Raw genomic sequence first — 17,336 nt, forward strand, 5'->3', positions numbered from 1 at the left:
TCGTGTAGTCGTACTATACAAGATCGATCCGCCCAATCAGACAGACAGGACCGATACATGGAAGAAAGATCAAACCATCAAGATGACAACGCCAACACCAGTGTACTCTACTGGTAAGCATGTTGCGTAGTGATGTGCTTTTGGACAGACCGTAGCTCGTCAAATCATAACCTCGTTGACCGCTTGGCTCTTCTAGAACCAGCTGCCGTTGCCGCCATTGGTCTGAGGGATGCCGTACTGGTGCTGCTGCTGGTAGCCAGCGTAGCCCTGGCGGTTGTCCTGAACAGGGTTGTGCATGTGGTGCGGGTTGCTCAAGCGGTGCGGCTGGCGGTGAGGTTGAGGTGAAATGATGCTCGGACCATAGTTTGCGGTTGCAGTATACATGGGTGTCTGGTAGCCAGAGGAACCGTTGGGAGGCTGGTACTGTGCCGGGGCCTGGTTGAAGACCGAGCTCGACTCAGAACCTGGCCCAGCGCCGGGCGAACCTTGACCAGATGAAGTACGGCCAGTGTAGGCAGCCAGGCGGCTCTCGCGCTCGCTAACCTTGCTCATGATGCGACGACCGTAAGGGGTCTGGCGGATGGATGGCAGAATCGGACGCATGGCCTCGATCAGGTGCACGCACAGCTCGGCGGGAGCAAACTCGAGTGCAGTCTGGATAACGTAGTTGCCGTAAGAGTCGCGCATGAGCTGCTCAAGCTGCTCGACGTCAAGCAACTCCTCGATCATCATGCCCTTGACGTGCGGCTCAGCGCAGCGGATGCACTTCTCGATAACGTTGGAACTGAACTTCTGCTTGGACAGCTCGCAAATCTTGGTCTGGAAGCCCTGGCACATGGGGGTCGTGAAGGCCGCATCGTTGAGGTCGAGGATGTACTGAACCACGTAGTTGCCAAATGGATCCTGCACAAGGTGGAAGCTGTGGGCAGTGATCTTGCGGATCAAATCGACCTTCTGGAAACCGACTGCGTGATCAATACAACGCTGTAGAACACAGCATCCATGGCGGTGGGTACCAACAGTGATGCAGTTCTCGCCTACAGCATCGAAGATGAACTGGGCCTCCACAGACTTGAGGTGGTTCAGACACTTCTGAATGACGTGGTTGCCGTTCAGATCCTGGATGAGATCGACAACCTGTCCAGACAATGCGTGAATGATCATCTGAGTCTGGGGACGGATTAGCTCGGGAGCGGGATAATACCGAGGGTCATAGTATACCTGATCATCGGTGGAGATGAACTCGATCATCTTCTGCAAAGCGCGAGTGCCGTGCTGGTTGAACGCAATCTGAACCATCGCAGGAGAAGCGTTGCGGACAAGAGTGTTGCGCTGCTCATCGTTGCAGTACTCCAGCAACTTCTGGCAGAGGTAGTTGCCGAAAGGATCAGTCATGAGTTCAACGACGTGAGGGGCAGTCTCATCAAAGATGATCTGGATGTTCTCCGCGTTGCGCTCCTCGAGCTTCTTCTGCAGGAACCGACAACCATGTTGATCCTTGCACAGACTGTAGATCTCATGACGGGGCATGGTCTTCAGATCGTAGTTCATGTACTTGTTGGCGTCGTTCTGCAGACGACGGCTCTGAATGACGCGAGCCTGGCTGTCCTGTACGCGACCGCCTGGGCCATAGGTAGCGTATGGGTTGTACTGCGACGGTCCGTTACCGTACATGTTGGTGGGAGCGTAAGCAGTGGGTCCACCGTACTGAGGACCGGGCCCACCTCCAAGGTTGAGACCATTTAAAGCACCGTTCAGCATGTTCATACCGTATCCATAGTATCCTGGGTTGGCAGCGGAAACACTCGAGTACTGTGACATGGCTGGCGAACCGACAGTCGACGAGACTCCGCCGTTGCCGTTGGCAGCTGAAGTCATACCAGGACCGAAAGGTGCAGCGCTTGCGTGCAAGCCTGACTGCGGAGAACGGTAATCAGACTCGCGATTACCGAGTGAGAGGTCGCGGCTGTTACGGTTGGACAGGACATTTGACGGAATGCGACCAAGGCTAGCGTTGTGGTTGTGGAACTGCTGCGAGTGCGTGAAACCGATACTATTGGCACCGTTCGCTCCATTCTTCAGGGTCGGAACGTCGTTTGTTGAGTACGACTGAGTCAACTTGGGCATGCCGTTGGTCGGGCCGCCGTAACTGGAGCGCTTGGACTCGTTGTTCTTGGGGCTGAAGCTGAACTCCACCGAGCGACGATTGTTCTTGGGAGTGGTATCGGCGCCGTTGGATCGACCGGACTCATAATCGTCCATCTGAGAAGCTTTACGGAAAGTGTTAGCAGGAAGGGACTGTTGAGCCTGACGATGACGGTGTCCGTTCCAAGCAGTGGACTGAGCATCCGGGCCAGGGGACTGTGAAAGGGCCAAATCAAGTGCAGCGGAAGAGGCAGAGAGGTTCGTACCATTACCAGCACCATCGCGGCGGACCAAGACTGGGAAGTCGTCCTTGGTATTACCCATCTGGAGGAAAGCCTTCTGATCTTGAGTGGCAGCTGATGCGTCATCACCAAACAAGAAGCCGGCAGTATCAATATGACCAAGAAGCGAGCCCACATCTGGAAGATTTCCGCGGTTGCCGTAGTCCATTCTAGTAACGGGCATGGACATACGGTTGTTCCTATTTGGGTTAGCAGTGTTTGAGGTGATGTTGTGCTGGGTCAACTTACTTGCGCGCGGCCGGACTCAGAGGAGTAAAGTCGTCGTTCTCAAAGTCGTCGTGCTCCTCCTCAGAGTTGCGACGAGATCCTGGCATCGAGTGCGAAGGCAAGTTGCCGTTGCTCTGGAAGTTGGCGGGAGGGGAAGTGACCTGGGAGTTGGCACGGCTACCGCGTGTGGTCATACCCGGGTTGATACTGGACATGCTGAAACGGTTCGGACGCGACAAAGCGGACGGGAACCCGTTGCTCTCGTTGTACTCGGGCGGGGTAGTGGGCTGGCTATGCGCAGGTCCGCCGTAGTGAGCATCAGCCGAGAATCGGTTGGTGTCACTCTCGCCGTGCTGGGCTTGCAAGTTGAGGAGCTCCATCTCAGCGTCGAATCGCCGTTTTGCTTCTTTGAGATACTCGTGTTCGATCCGTTTTCTCTCAAGCTAGCAAGCTGTTAGCTGGTCACACGGACCGGCGAGGGTGTTTGAGCGCGTTTGTCGTGAGGCAACAGCGTCGCTCGTGACGTAGGACGATGCAGATGGGAAGAGATGAGAATATAGATAGGGAATAGAGTCTCAAATGAGACAGAGAAATGTACAGGAGTAATGATAGCAAAGCTAGCTTTTGGAGAGGCGGACTTTTGTGGTGGTGTAGGAGAGACAAAGGCAAAAGACAATTGTTGGTCAATATGGGCGTCGCCTGGACAGGTAGCCTTGGCAACGACTGCAATCTTACTTCCAGTAGGATTTGTGGGTGACAAGTGAGAGACGCAGAAAGACGCAGAAAGACGCAGTGAAGTAGACTTACAACTTGGAGCTTGTGGTACGTCTGTTGGGGTTGGTCGTTAGCCCAAACTCTTGGTCACCGCGTTGTATAATAGCTAACAGACAGCAGCTCTAGTCACCAGCGCAGCCATACTATGTCGTTTCAAGTATATCCGACATGGCTACGGTAGCTGCTGAGTACCGACATGCAAAGCGCCGCGGAGCCCCAACACTGAACATCCGCCTCTTACGTGTACGAGAGTGCCCACATACCGCTGTAGTAAACTCGGCGGGCTCAGCCGCTTGTCTACGTTGTTGTCCGATTGGCGACAGAGGCGTGCTCATGGTCGGAATGTTGTTGGTCGTGAAGCGGCGCTGCAGGGTCGCGCGGCCATCGCCGTTCTGAGCGGCGCGATTCAGGGAAAGGAACGACTGCTCTTCGCGCGGGGATCTGAGGCCGTTGCCTCCTCCCATGCCTTGGTAGGCCATACTGGCTAGAATACTAGAAATACACTGCCGTCACGTCAGCGCGACTGCCCTGGGAGCTGGTGTGGGGGATTGGCGGGCGGTGTGAAGTTCACATGGCAGCCGCGACCGCTTCACTGGAGACACGGAAGGCGCATTTACATACAGATAATTCGTACACGGGGCAAATGCCCTTGCTGCCCTCGCTGCTCGCTGTTCGTGGTCGTACAGAGTCGGGACGGAAGCGTGGTTGGAGGCTCGGTACGTAGGAGGAACGGAAGTCGATGTGGTGCGGGTCGCAGCAGCGCGCACTCGATGGCCTATGCACAGCACGAGTCGTGGGTAAGGACAGTCGGAGCAAGTCTGGAAGGGTTGGCCAACAGTTCAACTTCAGGCGCCGAAAGAGCAAGTCTATAGATGGAGCGGGAGTGGAGCGTTGGACTCGAAAGCTCAGGGTCCATCACTGATCAGGGGACGATGTGGCGCTCAACTAGTGCTGGGTGGGATTCCGCACATATTGCCCATCTGCTGGTCGCGTACTCTGCCCAATTGAGGTTTTGGACCCTCCTGTTCTCCCGCAGCTGTCTACTGTACATGCGCAGCTACTGTAGAGACTATCTAGCACGCAAACGCGCATCGCATCCCAGGATTAAACACACGTTGTAGTCATGGCTTCGGAACGCGGTGCTAATCGAATCTGGCAACCCATCTTGTATGTGTCGTCCCAGCCTTTATGCAGCTCCGCGCAGCTGTCACAGCCTTCCGCTATCCAACGCGGCCCACTCTAACTCGATATGCGCGGCAAACGTGGTTCTGAATGCTTCTCTACAGCGCGTTCCAGGCCCCTGGAGTGGGATAGAGATGCCGGCGGGCGGTGCGCAATGCCCTCACGTCATCCGGCAGCTCTTCGCCCAAGAGTCCCCCAGCCAGTCAGGGTTGCAGCATCTAGTAGTACCGCAATAAGTACTAGGAGGGGCAGTGTAGCTTCCACGGCCGAAGGACTGGCGGGGCATCGATCGTCTCAAACACCGACGTATGCCGCTACGCGTGCCGCGCCATTCTGGTAGACATGTCGTGCAGGAGGACTGAGTGTGTCTCTGACTGTCTTCTGCTACCGAAGGTTTGGTTTATTTATCGGTAGGCGACATCGACCGACTCTTGTTGGATTCCCTGGCTTTGCATCTCACCAAATGCCCATCTCTTTGCGACAATGGCGATCTTTATAAATGAGGCGCCTCGTTCTCCCATGCAGCCGATGCGGTTAGATGGGCCTGACCGCTCTCGTTTCAGAATAGAGAACCAGGCATTTCCCCGCACGCGCCTTGCATCCGCCAATCAGCAGGGGGATCGGGGTGGGCTTCGTGGAACCGGCTAAAAGCAGGCCAAAGCGGTGCTCCTGTATGTAACATGGCCAGAGGAAGTAACGCATCCAGAGGCATCGAGCGCAATTCATGTCTGGTTGGCAGGCTATTACTTGCGACTTCCTCATGAAGTTTGTCGAAGCAGGAAGCAGCAACACGTGTGCCATCGACCAATCAGGTAGCCACGCCATCGGACCTCTGGACCCGAGAAGCAATGCACGGCTGCGCCTGCCGTTCCTATTTGCCACCCTCCACAGCATTCCTGCAGAATAGCCTCGGAGACTGATGCAGGGTGCCAGTGACTGCACAATGGGGTGTGCATTGTCACCGAAGTGGCTGCGTTCTTCGAAGGATGATCCAGGTTGCAATGAAGAAAAAGAAATGATTTTGCGAGGCACGTCATGTTCTATCACAGATAGTAAACGCGCAGTTTACCTTAGCAATCTTGGTGGCTTTGCTGGTACGCATGCCTACACACTGAAGCACTTATACACTTTCATAAGTGCCCTGTGAGGCTGCCTACAAGTAAAGAGTCTTGCAATCTTTTCCCTAGAGCTTACTGGATACTCCTCTTTTCGAACGAAACTTTCTTACAGTGTCTAGTTGCACAAGCAGAAGGGAATGCGAAGCCGAGGCTGCGACGTCGTCGGCTCCAAGCCCGCTCAACTAGACACTGTTGGCGTCGTATGGTCCCCTCTTTCGACGCGAACGGACCCGCAGCGCGCTATATAGGCCTGGAGATCATGCATAAGTGACATATCCGATGGAATGCTCAGGTTGCGCACTTCGACCTCTATACTTTTGATGCGAACGTAGATATGTCGAAATTACTACACCACATTCTTAATATCGCTGGAACAACTGCTGGTCATATCACGCTCAACCCTCTAGTCACGGCTGCTCTGCTCTGGGTGTTGACGAAAGGACCTACACAACTTCGCAGCCAACTTACAACTCGGATCCGCGCACTTCGGGACCCGTTTCGCTATGCACAGCTCGTGAAGGCTCTGAAATGGTGCCTGATAGCTGGAACAGCAAGAGTCGTCAACAAACAGCTTAACCATGTTGCCCTGAACGCAGGCAGATTGCGGAGTGAAAAGGCGAGATGGAACTGGAGCCGAGAGGTCGCAGTCATTACAGGAGGCTGCAGTGGTATTGGAGAGCTGGTAGTGAAGAGGTTGATCAATAAAGGAATCAGAGTGGCAGTGCTAGACATTCAGCAGCTTCCTCCAAGTTTGCAAGGCTGTAAGACAGATCAATACCCACTACGCTGAATAGCCTGATACTAACGAGGTCGACAGATGCCGGCCTCAAATTCTTCAAATGCGACATCACTGACTCTTCCGAAGTCTACTCGGTGGCCGAGAAAGTCAAGGAAACGATGGGGGCACCTACAATCCTCATCAACAACGCAGGCCTTCTGGCATCCCATACCATCCTCACCACATCCGACGCGTACCTCCGAAAGATCTTCGACGTAAACGTCCTCAGCAACTGGTACACCACCAAGGCTTTCCTGCCAGACATGCTCCGGCATAACAAGGGCCATGTCGTGACGATCGCAAGTACTGCAAGCTTCATAGGCGTCGCTGGCCTGGCAGATTATGCAGCGACGAAGGCGGCTATTCTGAGCTTCCACGAAGGTAACTTCCTTGTCCCATCTCTTACTTGCAGCATGCTGACCCGCGATAGCGCTCAACCAGGAGCTCAAGCACCACTACAACAGCCCGAACGTGCTCACTACTTCCATACACCCTAATTGGGTCCGCACACCTTTGATAGAACCTGTGGAGCAGGAACTCAAGAGGCGAGGATCTCCCATCCTTGAGCCGACTGCTGTTGCCGATGCAATCGTAGGACAAATCATGAGCTGCAGCGGTGGCCAGATCATCTTACCAAGCGCTGCGGACAAGGTCAGCATGCTGAGAGGATTGCCGAATTGGGTACAGGAGAGTTTCCGAAGTGGCGTGAGCAAGACCATCTACAATACCGTGAAATAAGTTTAATGGAATCCTGAGTGCGAGAATTCGCAACTTTAGCGTGTTGTGCTAGGAAGTACCACACCCATCACACACTGCATGCGGCCCCGGGAAGAAATGTGCTGGCCTCGGCGGCACTCATGCAGCGAAACGCTTTGTGTGGTGGTACGAACATGACTTGCCGGTGCGAACCAACCCTTTACAGTAGGTTTGGGGGAAAAGCGTAGAAAACTGCATGCACTGTGCCGTGCCCTACGCATAAGGTGTGTGTGGGCTTTGCCGTGGTGCAGGTGTGCCGGTGCCATTCACATCGCTAGCGTATCGGTGAGTCGCGTCGAAAGCGCCGAGGAACGCGTCGCGTCTCACTCAATCGACCACTTTACTACAACGACACACAACATTGCGCATTCCACGATAGCCACAGGAACATACAATCGCAAACATGGCACAACCACAAGAAGATGTTCAGATGGACACCCAAGACATTGAGCTGGAAACACCACCTTCAGATGTCTTCATGGCACCCTCAATATCCAAATCAGGCATTCTTGGCGGGAAGTCATATTCGCACTTCTCGCCCATACCCAAACAGATTGCAGACGACATGTCTGGAGAAGTCGTGCTAGGTGTCGATGAGGCTGGACGAGGTCCTGTCTTAGGTACTAGTCCCCTGTGAAAGTCTTTCTTCATCACTAACACATGCAGGCCCGATGGTGTACGCCCTCTTTTACTTACCGATTGAACTCCACCATTCCCTTCTCGCCGGAACGCACCACTTTGACGATTCCAAAGTCCTTACTCCCGAAGTCCGCTCGAGTCTGATGCGCAAACTATGCACACCAGGCTCAGATCTCTACGAAGCTGGCGGATGGGCAACACGCGTAATGTCTGCACAAGACATCTCAGCGCACATGCTGTCCCCGAATGTATACAACCTCAATGCGCAAGCCATGGATGCGACAATCGACCTGATCAAGGGGGTGCTGGCACAGGGCGTCAATGTCAAGGAGATCTACATCGACACGATTGGCAGACCAGAAATCTATCAGAAGAAACTAGAGAGGATCTGGCCTACGATACGGATCACAGTCGCGAAGAAGGCTGACAGCCTATACCCAGTCGTCAGTGCAGCATCAGTATGCGCCAAAGTCACCCGTGACGCGGCCCTAGATGTTTGCTACGAGCCCTACCAGAAGCGCAACACAGCGGCGAACGAAGATGCCGAAGTCAAGGTGGCTTGGGGCTCTGGGTACCCATCGGACGCGCGGACAACGACCTGGCTGAAGCAGAACATGGACCCTTTCTTTGGCTGGGGGAGTGAGACGCGCTTTTCGTGGGGAACTGCGAAAGAGCTGCTGGAAGGGAAGAAAGCAGATGTCGCTATTGACTGGCCTGCTGAAGATGACGGCAACGACATGCGTATGACAGACTTCTTCAGCGGCAAGAATGACGGCGGTGGTGACGAACTGGTCGACTGGTTTGGGAAGCGTGTCACCCAGGAGATGGACGTATTTTGAACGCTTCATTTACAGAGACTCGCACCACGAGAACCGCTGAGATAAGAAAACATGCAGGGCACAATGATCGGGCGCATTTATCGGTCCGTTCCAGACCCGCACAGGGCGTCAATATTGCAAGCAGGGTCTACCAACCGGTCAGCCCTACAGAAGCAACGTCATGCCCCGACCATGGGTTTGACTCGGTTGACGTACCCGCGCGCGAGTAAATATATCATCCAGGCAACACAGGCAACCTTTGAAGGCTTCATCTTCCCCATGAACCGGATAAAAGACATGATAAATTATACTAAAGCCGTTTTAACGAAAAAGGTCGGCTTCGCAGTTGAACAAATTTTTGTTTTTCGGTATTCAAAGTTTGGAGTGCGTGCGTGTCGGTAATTGACTGTACCAACGGTTGTACATACAGTGCACCAACCATGGGCGAAAGCCCGCGCTTCACAACAACAACCGTGCTCCAACCATGTCATTATATAGAAAACTCGAGTCACCGCCTCTGCACCGCCTTCTTGGACTCCCTGTACCTGTCAGCCCCAAACGCATACTTTACACCAGACACTGAAGACGTAAACATTTTTGGCGCAATCACTTGACGCTTCGTCTACCTAATCTTATCAGGCGCAACCTATCTTTACAACAGAAAACACTACAGTTCTCAAAATGCACAACGGCGACCTCGTTTATCAGACCCTTTCCCGAGAACTTAGCGGGTCCAGGCCGAATGGACGAAGAGGAGGAATAGCGAAGCGCGGAGAAGGCAGCCCACCCATAACACCTACCCGCCACGAGCAAGACACCGAAGCCTCGTACTTCCAGGGCGCGACATTCAACAAAGAAGATGAGGAACCCAATCTCGATGCGTACCCTCCCTCTCCACCACTGTCGCCCAAAACGACAGTACCACCAAAAGCGCCAACGAGACACCTCGCGGAACGTAAACGTGGCCATGTGCGTCATCGCACATCGTTGAAGCGCAGATCGAGCTGGAATCCGAATCTCAAGCAAGAGTTCCTACGACGGGCTTCGATCGACTCTATGATCGCTCCGTTCAAGGATACGATATGGCTTGACTCAGACCGTGGGGTCACAACTGTGCGAAGGAGGAGCAGCGCGATGACTACCGGCGCCAGATCAATATCACCTCGTAGTCATGGAGACAGACGCAAGCCGCGGAAGCAGTCGACACTGCTGCACCCATCGTCGCCGGATGTCAAGCCTGTGGCTGATATCACTCCTGTCCATGCTGCTCCCGTGTTCAGAGGGACACATGGGTGGGATGCGTCAGTCGAATTTCCGACTCTTCGACCTGCTATGCCGGCCAGGAAAGGTTCATCGCTTTTACATCCATCGCGCCCTTCTATCGACACTGTTGAACATAGGGAGCTGAAGACTGTCTTCTCTTTGCCGCCAAACCGTCTATGGGAAGATGACCGGCGCCGCTGAAACCCTCGTTCACTGGAGCTTCAGTTTTGTGAACCAGCAGCGGCCATGCTTTTCATGATGTCGTCCCTGTCATGTGAACGTCAGTTGAACGAAGTAGCGGTGGTAATCCGGTCAATGTACCTAGGTACAAAGTCACTACTAGTGCCACACCAACGTTCATCCGGATTAGTGTCCCCCGCATTTATTCAACATTTATGCTTCAGTCGCCACTGCCGTCTATAAGTCGGCTGGTGTTCTGTTCTCAATCCACAAAACTTCCATCGCACTACATCCGCTCCCAACGATAGTGTATCACCAAAGGGCGAGACCATGACACCGCGAAACACAAACTTACCTTCGCGCCGCGACTTTCTCAGGGACAACCTCGTCGTCCACGATAATTGCGCTATCTGTACAGAGCCATTTGATACGGAACATCAAGCAGCATCCATCAAGACAACAAACTGCCAACACACATTTGGAATAGAATGTCTCACCCAATGGATAGAATCCGACCAGGACAACCACAACACCTGTCCCATCTGCAGAGAACAACTATTCTCTAAAATCGACAAGCCCGAATTTGTCGAAGGAGCACGAGACATAGTCGGCCCACATTACACAATGGCCCACCAGATCCAGACCTGGAGACCGGCCAAGACATTCGTCAAGAACATGTGGCGTGCCATGTACAGGCTCTACGAACGAGATCAGGTCATTTACGACTCTGACATTGAAGAGCACATCAACGCTAGGATTGTTCCTGGTTTCTATATATTCAGTGACCATTGGCCTGGAATCAGGGAAGAAGCTCAGAGGATGGTGCGAGAACACTATAGGAATGGGAGCTATGTTCCGCTCATAGGAATGCAGCTTAGGTTCTACTTGTACAACGTCGAGAGCGTGTTGGAATGGCAGATTGGAGACGAAGAATCGGAACATGAGGTGTCAGGTGATGAACCATCAGATGATGAGGCGTCAGATGTTGAAGATGACGACGATGATATGTCGATGGCGGATTCGACGGAGTAAAATGTCTAGGAAGCTTTCGGTCAGCTCTGTCACCTGCTTTGCGCGCTCTGTACCAAAGTCGAGCGCTCTTTCTTATTTGCGAGTCGGAGACGCCCGATAACTGTAGTCGTACATGCGGCGTTACCATTTCCATTCTTTTCTGTATCAAAGCCTCACGATAGTGTACCGTACGGTTCCCGCCGCTTCTTAGCAATTTGGCGCTGCGCAAAGCCATCTGCGCGCTCTTACCGCATTGGGCCAATTTCACACTCACCACGAAACCCATACCGCGGCTTCACCGCTAGTGACGTTCTGTTGCCAAGATATTCCGGATACAAACAACGCCTGCCTTTTGCCAACCTGACTACTTACACCTTCCGGATCCGCCAGCACCAAGACCATGGGCACGCCATTGAAGGATCGCGAGACTTTCCTCAGTCAGGGCATCGAGAACAATATGACGTGCTTCATCTGCGACCGTTTCCTCACAGGTGAAGACCGCACACGACCTTCTTACTGCTTTCGGATCGCTGATGAGTTTTTCACAGACCAAGATACAACCAGCCGCATACTCACCACCTTGCACAACTGTCATGGAGTCTACTGCGGGCCGTGTCTCGTTGAACACTTGAAATACAACAATACTTGTCCGGTCCACACGCATGTGATCCTCTTCGAGCTCCCTCGCCGGCCTGAGTTCGTATCTGGAGAGCGCAGTGTCCCCGATACCATCGACGGGATCACAGACGAAATCGAAGCTGAAAAATTCGTCAGCAAGTTAGTCTCCGCCACCAAACAACTTTACGACTACGAGCAGATTTTCGACTCCGACATCAAAGAGAAGATCAAAGAAGTTCTAGATGTCATCGCCGAATGCTTCAATCACAAGGATGGCTTGATAATCAAGGACGAGCATATGGCTGGTGTCATGGACGTCGCTAGAGAAATTGTCAAGATGCACTTCAAGAATCGGGAGTCGGCTTCTGGATTCTGGGATGAACCATTGGATGTCTGGGTACAGAGACTTGGCGCGGCAGTAGGATGGAAATATCCGATCGTACATTATAACAACTGGTAGTACATACTCTACTATCGGACATCAGCTGTCTTCGACACCGGAAACAGCGAGCGAGGATGACACAATGATGCGTTGAAGAGAAGCTGGTTATGCGGTTGAGCTACTGTCTACCGATCCTTGAATGGCTGTCGCAGATAGGCTATACGATCGAGCTTTCAATCGTAGCTTCCAAGTGTATACAGAAGACAGGCATGAAAGTTCTAGTCTCATCTCAACTTCCCAGTCAAACTGTGATAGCATAGTACCAATGTATTGTCGATAAGAACTCCCGATAACCTAAACTTCTACTGCCATTTTTATCAGCGTGCTCAAAATCCACATCAATCACCCAAATCTAACAGTCTCTTCTCAAGCGCCCGTCTTACTTGCGCCTCGAGTTCGCCTCAAACACCTTCCACTCCTCGACCGACTCCAGCAGTCTCTCCTTGCTCCAGCCTCTTTCCAACCCCAATTTGTATGCGGCGCATGCGCTTTGGTAGATGTTGAGATCGTCGATCTTTAGGAGCTCACTGGATGCCGAGCGCTTGACTTCCTGCTTCAGTTGGTAATTGGCAGTTGCCATGGGGAGCTGCATGGCGCTTGACATCGCCTCGGCGATGCTTTCTCCGAATCCTTTCGCATGGCCGATATTCGCATCGGTTGGTGTTCTGGATGATATGAGCTCGCCGTCATCTTTGGCTTTGTTGCTGACTGCTCTTAGTGGGTTTGTGAAGCCCAAGTCTTGCAGCGTCTGACGAGGTTAGTCGCTGTAATAGTGCAAGTGTGCAGTTGGACGTCGCTCACTTGGTTTGTCTCTTTCGCTGTTGCTGGCTCGCGGTATGGGAGGTTCTTGTTCGGGGTCATGATGGTCCGGCGCAGTTTTTGAGTGATTGCCTGTGGTTGTGGTACTGGCTTAGGCAAGTGATTGTATGGCGTGGATGATATAGGAAGCGAGAAGTGGCTGCCCACGATTACTGAAAACACCTGAGACTTCCCGGTTGTTCACCGAGTGATTGCAGGAGCGGTGTACTCAGGTCTCTCTTACCTTCTTCACCAACCGCTCTGTGAACAGCGCAGGCTAGGAATAATACAACTTCCATGCACTCCGAACAAAGGCGACACTTCGATCGTCTGCAATTGCAGTGATGTTGTGCGCATTGAGGTTTATAATAGTGACTTCGCAAAGAGTGGCTGGTACATTTTGTAGAAGCATACCACAATGTAAAGAGATGCCATGAATGAATTGATAGTAACCATCGCAGTGAGTAACCAGAACTTACTTCACAGCTCGATAGTTCGCGGCGAAACATGCGAGGTCGTGAAGCAGAACACGTAAGACAGCCAAAGGATAACTCATTTGCAGCAACTTCATTGCGCAGCAGAATAATGAGCTCAAGTATGAATCACGACTCCCGCGTACATTCTACCTTTGTTGTTCAGGAGGCTCTTGGTGTTAGTGTTCCGCCAAACCTCAAAAAAGTTCCATCTCCACCTCCACCCCAGCTTCTCCCACCAATACCACAACACCGCGACGGCGTCTAGAACAGCAAAAAGAATGCATCGGCCGGGAATCGAACCCGGGGCTAGCCGAAACTGTCCTGTGAAGGATGGCAACGGCTAATTTTACCACTAAACCACCGATGCGAAAAGATGGATGCTAAGACAGCTGGAGCTGTGAATGTGACCTAACCAGGGGTCGCAGCGGGGTTGTCAGCTTTGCGATTCGAATAGGGGGCTTCTGAGAGCTACTTACAACCTGGAATCTCTTGATATCGAACGAAGTCGTAGTCAAGCGCCTTGCCATTGGGCCATTAGGCCAGTTGTTGCTTAGTAATGATGGAAAGCTGTCGTTTATGATCGTATATATTGACATCCAGCAACAGATAACGAGGATTGAAGTTTGCTGGTATGCAAGAGGTGGTTTGGTGGGGCAGTGTTGCGGCAAACTTTTCTCTAGTGAGGGGACTTGGTGGTGGGGCATGTCAACTGACCCTGTCAGGAACACCATTTTTATTACCTGAGCACGTCTGCAACTGTCTCTATCTGCGTAGTCTAGTTAGCATACAGATTTGGCAACATGCTTCGGATGCCTTTTGTGTTCCTCGATGAACCCCGTGTCGGTCCATTGTTAGAGCTGGTACCTACGACTACGCCGGAATCGACCGAGCTCCAGACTCTGATCCAGCAAGGCGAAGTATCTTCGACGTGGGCCATGAATGATTCCAAAACACTCCCATGGTTTGGTAACCATTCTGTTTAGTCCCATGAACAAACCCTGAGCATTCCTTTGCCCTTTCGTCGGCATGCCAATCGAATAAGAGGCTTATTGTGAGAAATCCAACGCCGAAGGAACGAGGAGTTGTAGTATTCATTTTCTCTTCATGTCTGCAGTCCTTCCAGGCTTCTCACCATTCTTCAAGAACGTTCGCGTTTACGACGCTTCATTCATACTTTTGAGGAAATGCGTGAAGCGGCGCGTCGAGATCCAAACTCTTACCGACATTTCACGTCTCCAAAGTAAATCTGTCTAACCTCTCAGACACCGTGCGAGCGAGATGCGACCGTGCCGATTCTGTAAGGCGGGGAGAGCGACTAGTTGAATCCTATCGATGGCACCGGGCACTATTCGAATCAAGCTGCCCGCGTCGTGCAGCTCGCACTGGCTTTCGATAGCAGGAGCGCGCTTAGGTCTCTGCGGAAGGCATGTGCACTCGGTGCTTTTCGCTGTCGTAAGGTACCCTAAGGCTATCCATTTGGGGCAAGAAGAGCGGTCGTATCCATGTTGTGGTATCTGAATATCCAACAGCTCCAAGGGCTTGGTATGTAGTGGAAGTGAGCTTCTCAGTCGCGCGCGTTACCCCGTGAGGTAGATTTGTATGCGACTCCAATCACACCGAATCCACAAAATCGACGTCATTAAACCCCATACTCTAGCACTGCCACCACCACGATAACATGTTCAAGCGCTTTCTGTCTCTTATCCGCAGGTCTTCAGGGCAGCTGCGCCAAGCCGGCAGTCATCCGGCGCGGCGTGCTGCTTGCCTTATTCTTCAACCACGGATCTCTGCCTGTTCGCTTCTAGTGTACGATAAACAATGAACATGGGGTACGGCGCAGTAGTCGCTGCCAGGTATACTGCTTCCAATCATCCTAGTCCTGACCACTTTAGGCGGGCAACTATGGCTCTTATGCAGCATAGCCAACTACTCCGGAGTATATCATGGCTAACATGTCCTCTATATAGTATGGTCACGTTGCTTACTTTGATACGTTCTTTTCCGCAGCTACGACCTCTAGCCAAATACGATGGCTACTTCAAATTTCCTACCCGCCTATCTACTCATAGCAATCACTCTCTTACAGTCCTGTTTCGCCCAGCTCAACGATAACACACCATGGTGTCCTATTACAACGCCTACGTACAACTCCTCTGGTCAGACCGGGTTTCAGATGACATCCAAGGAAGACTGGTATATATCGCTTGCCGTGAACGACCGCCGGGAGTTCAGTCACAGTTCGACTACTGCTTATATCAGCCATCCAGAGTTGACAAGCGTGACTATGGGTTGCTTCCATCGGTTCAAAGCCATCAATGCTTCAGCGACGGGAACAGGCGAGAACGGTTGCGAAGGTGTGCTGAGTGCTGAGTGCATGGACGTATTGCGCGAAATCTCTTTTCCACCTGTGACTTCCGGGGTCTCCATGGACGACATGGAATGTGAGGACATCGACAACGATCGGATTAGAGATGCTTGTCCCAGCGAAATACTGGCCCCGTTGATTGTGAAGAGTGAGTGTTTGCATCTTGCCTTCTGACAGCGCTGATTGCTAATAGAACAACGCAGCCCCAGTTCTCGGCTTCTCGAACGAGACGTGTGATGATAAACCACCACCAGGAGAACATATTCCCGAGCGATACCACACAAGGCTCATGGATACTTATTCAATCAAATATGATCAACGGGACCGTGACGCCGGTAGCTTCGAATCGTATGACGTTTCCGTCAAGCGGCCTGTGCCATCCGTGTTCGCGGCTTACCTTGCCGACGGCACGACAGAGACACACGTCGTATGCGTCACACCCGACCATGTGGCTGAGGGTAGCCGAGAACCCGAGGAAGAAGAGCCATGGGATCTTCTGGAGAGCACCGGTGCGCGCAGGTCCTGGGTGATAGCTGGGCAGGTGGCAACGGTAGTCGCAATCGCAGTAGTCGTCGCAGGGTACTGAGATGAAAGGCTGATGTTCAGTAGACTAAGGAACAATGGACAAGTGCGAAGAACAACATTAGCGTTAGCCCGTCAAATGCTTCACCGAAGCTCATACAAACAACCGGTCTATATGATTTTGACCAGACAGCGTGCACATCGCTCCGGCTCTGTACATGCGGCGACTGACTTCCGGAATTCGTGCAACCAGCGTGTTTCTCCACAGTCACACCATCGAGGCCTTTTCGCATCAAAATAGAAACCCCTCAAAGGCTTTTTAGGTGTAGGGCGAAGATCGAGCGCCTGTGCGGTAGATGGGAGTTTGATGCGTCTCTCGAAAGGCTCAGTGATCCTCGTTTGTAACTAGTCGCAGCGCTCGAGGCCCCTCGGAGGGGTTGACGGGACTGTGTGTTGATGGTCTGCGGGACCGGAAGGAGACATTTGGGTCGGGTTGCGGCAGACGCTGTGCTGTGCGCATGCGCCAGTGTAGGAATGATGGATAGCTTCAGGGCGTCACTTGTCTGCGCCAGTTGTTGGGTCGAGTTAGCGTGCCAAGGCCGGCTCGTGGAGATTTCCTTCCCCGCCGCCAGCTCCTAACAAAGCGTAAGCCACCATCCTCGATGCCACTGGAGCGACACCTTCGCTACCATTCTAACCACCTCCAATGCCCCCTCAACTCTATGAATCCATCGCACACCAACGCGTCAATGCTTTTTCTAGGATCGCGTTTCATCATGTCCACCAGATCTGAAGTGAGATGCTCCGCCGATGCCTAGGTAGCCAGTGAACCACGAGTCTATCCCGTTGAAGACATCGGTGTTGTATGCGCCTCCTCGCGTGGCTCAGTGTGACCTCCGCAGTCCAGCCCGTCTCAGACGTTCCATCGATGGTACCTCGTGC

General features: G+C 52.7%; 7 protein-coding genes and 2 non-coding genes across 9 annotated transcripts; 5 read left to right on the plus strand and 4 right to left on the minus strand.

Moving 5' to 3' along the window:
- Nucleotides 1-192: 192 nt before the first annotated feature.
- On the minus strand, nucleotides 193-3,907 carry J4E78_010534 (uncharacterized protein; the record flags this gene model as incomplete). Its single annotated transcript, XM_049371112.1, has 5 exons — nucleotides 193-1,170; nucleotides 1,222-2,626; nucleotides 2,676-3,097; nucleotides 3,462-3,482; nucleotides 3,692-3,907. The coding sequence occupies 5 exons, from the start codon at nucleotides 3,905-3,907 to the stop codon at nucleotides 193-195; spliced, it is 3,042 nt and encodes a 1,013-aa protein (XP_049217150.1).
- A 2,155-nt stretch (nucleotides 3,908-6,062) lies between these two features.
- On the plus strand, nucleotides 6,063-7,244 carry J4E78_010535 (uncharacterized protein; the record flags this gene model as incomplete). Its single annotated transcript, XM_049371113.1, has 3 exons — nucleotides 6,063-6,489; nucleotides 6,546-6,887; nucleotides 6,937-7,244. 3 exons carry the CDS (start codon nucleotides 6,063-6,065, stop codon nucleotides 7,242-7,244), a joined length of 1,077 nt encoding a protein of 358 aa, XP_049217151.1.
- A 421-nt stretch (nucleotides 7,245-7,665) lies between these two features.
- Nucleotides 7,666-8,740, plus strand: J4E78_010536 (uncharacterized protein; the record flags this gene model as incomplete). The annotated part of the gene is made up of 2 exons (XM_049371114.1): nucleotides 7,666-7,882; nucleotides 7,929-8,740. 2 exons carry the CDS (start codon nucleotides 7,666-7,668, stop codon nucleotides 8,738-8,740), a joined length of 1,029 nt encoding a protein of 342 aa, XP_049217152.1.
- Nucleotides 8,741-10,240: 1,500 nt separating this feature from the next.
- On the plus strand, nucleotides 10,241-11,194 carry J4E78_010537 (uncharacterized protein; the record flags this gene model as incomplete). Its single annotated transcript, XM_049371115.1, has 2 exons — nucleotides 10,241-10,245; nucleotides 10,471-11,194. 2 exons carry the CDS (start codon nucleotides 10,241-10,243, stop codon nucleotides 11,192-11,194), a joined length of 729 nt encoding a protein of 242 aa, XP_049217153.1.
- Nucleotides 11,195-11,573: 379 nt separating this feature from the next.
- J4E78_010538 (uncharacterized protein) lies at nucleotides 11,574-12,251 on the plus strand (the record flags this gene model as incomplete). The annotated part of the gene is made up of 1 exon (XM_049371116.1): nucleotides 11,574-12,251. One exon carries the CDS (start codon nucleotides 11,574-11,576, stop codon nucleotides 12,249-12,251), a length of 678 nt encoding a protein of 225 aa, XP_049217154.1.
- Nucleotides 12,252-12,612: 361 nt separating this feature from the next.
- On the minus strand, nucleotides 12,613-13,094 carry J4E78_010539 (uncharacterized protein; the record flags this gene model as incomplete). Its single annotated transcript, XM_049371117.1, has 2 exons — nucleotides 12,613-12,981; nucleotides 13,035-13,094. The coding sequence occupies 2 exons, from the start codon at nucleotides 13,092-13,094 to the stop codon at nucleotides 12,613-12,615; spliced, it is 429 nt and encodes a 142-aa protein (XP_049217155.1).
- Nucleotides 13,095-13,786: 692 nt separating this feature from the next.
- On the minus strand, nucleotides 13,787-13,874 carry J4E78_010540. The gene has a single exon. It is a non-coding gene; the product is annotated as a tRNA-Gly (tRNA).
- A 37-nt stretch (nucleotides 13,875-13,911) lies between these two features.
- On the minus strand, nucleotides 13,912-14,048 carry J4E78_010541. The gene has a single exon. It is a non-coding gene; the product is annotated as a tRNA-Arg (tRNA).
- Nucleotides 14,049-15,932: 1,884 nt separating this feature from the next.
- On the plus strand, nucleotides 15,933-16,458 carry J4E78_010542 (uncharacterized protein; the record flags this gene model as incomplete). The annotated part of the gene is made up of 2 exons (XM_049371118.1): nucleotides 15,933-16,020; nucleotides 16,082-16,458. 2 exons carry the CDS (start codon nucleotides 15,933-15,935, stop codon nucleotides 16,456-16,458), a joined length of 465 nt encoding a protein of 154 aa, XP_049217156.1.
- Nucleotides 16,459-17,336: the final 878 nt, after the last annotated feature.

The sequence above is a fragment of the Alternaria triticimaculans genome, assembly GCF_023758025.1.
Source record: "Alternaria triticimaculans strain BMP 0046 chromosome Unknown scaffold_34, whole genome shotgun sequence".
Taxonomy (NCBI): Eukaryota; Fungi; Ascomycota; class Dothideomycetes; order Pleosporales; family Pleosporaceae; genus Alternaria; species Alternaria triticimaculans.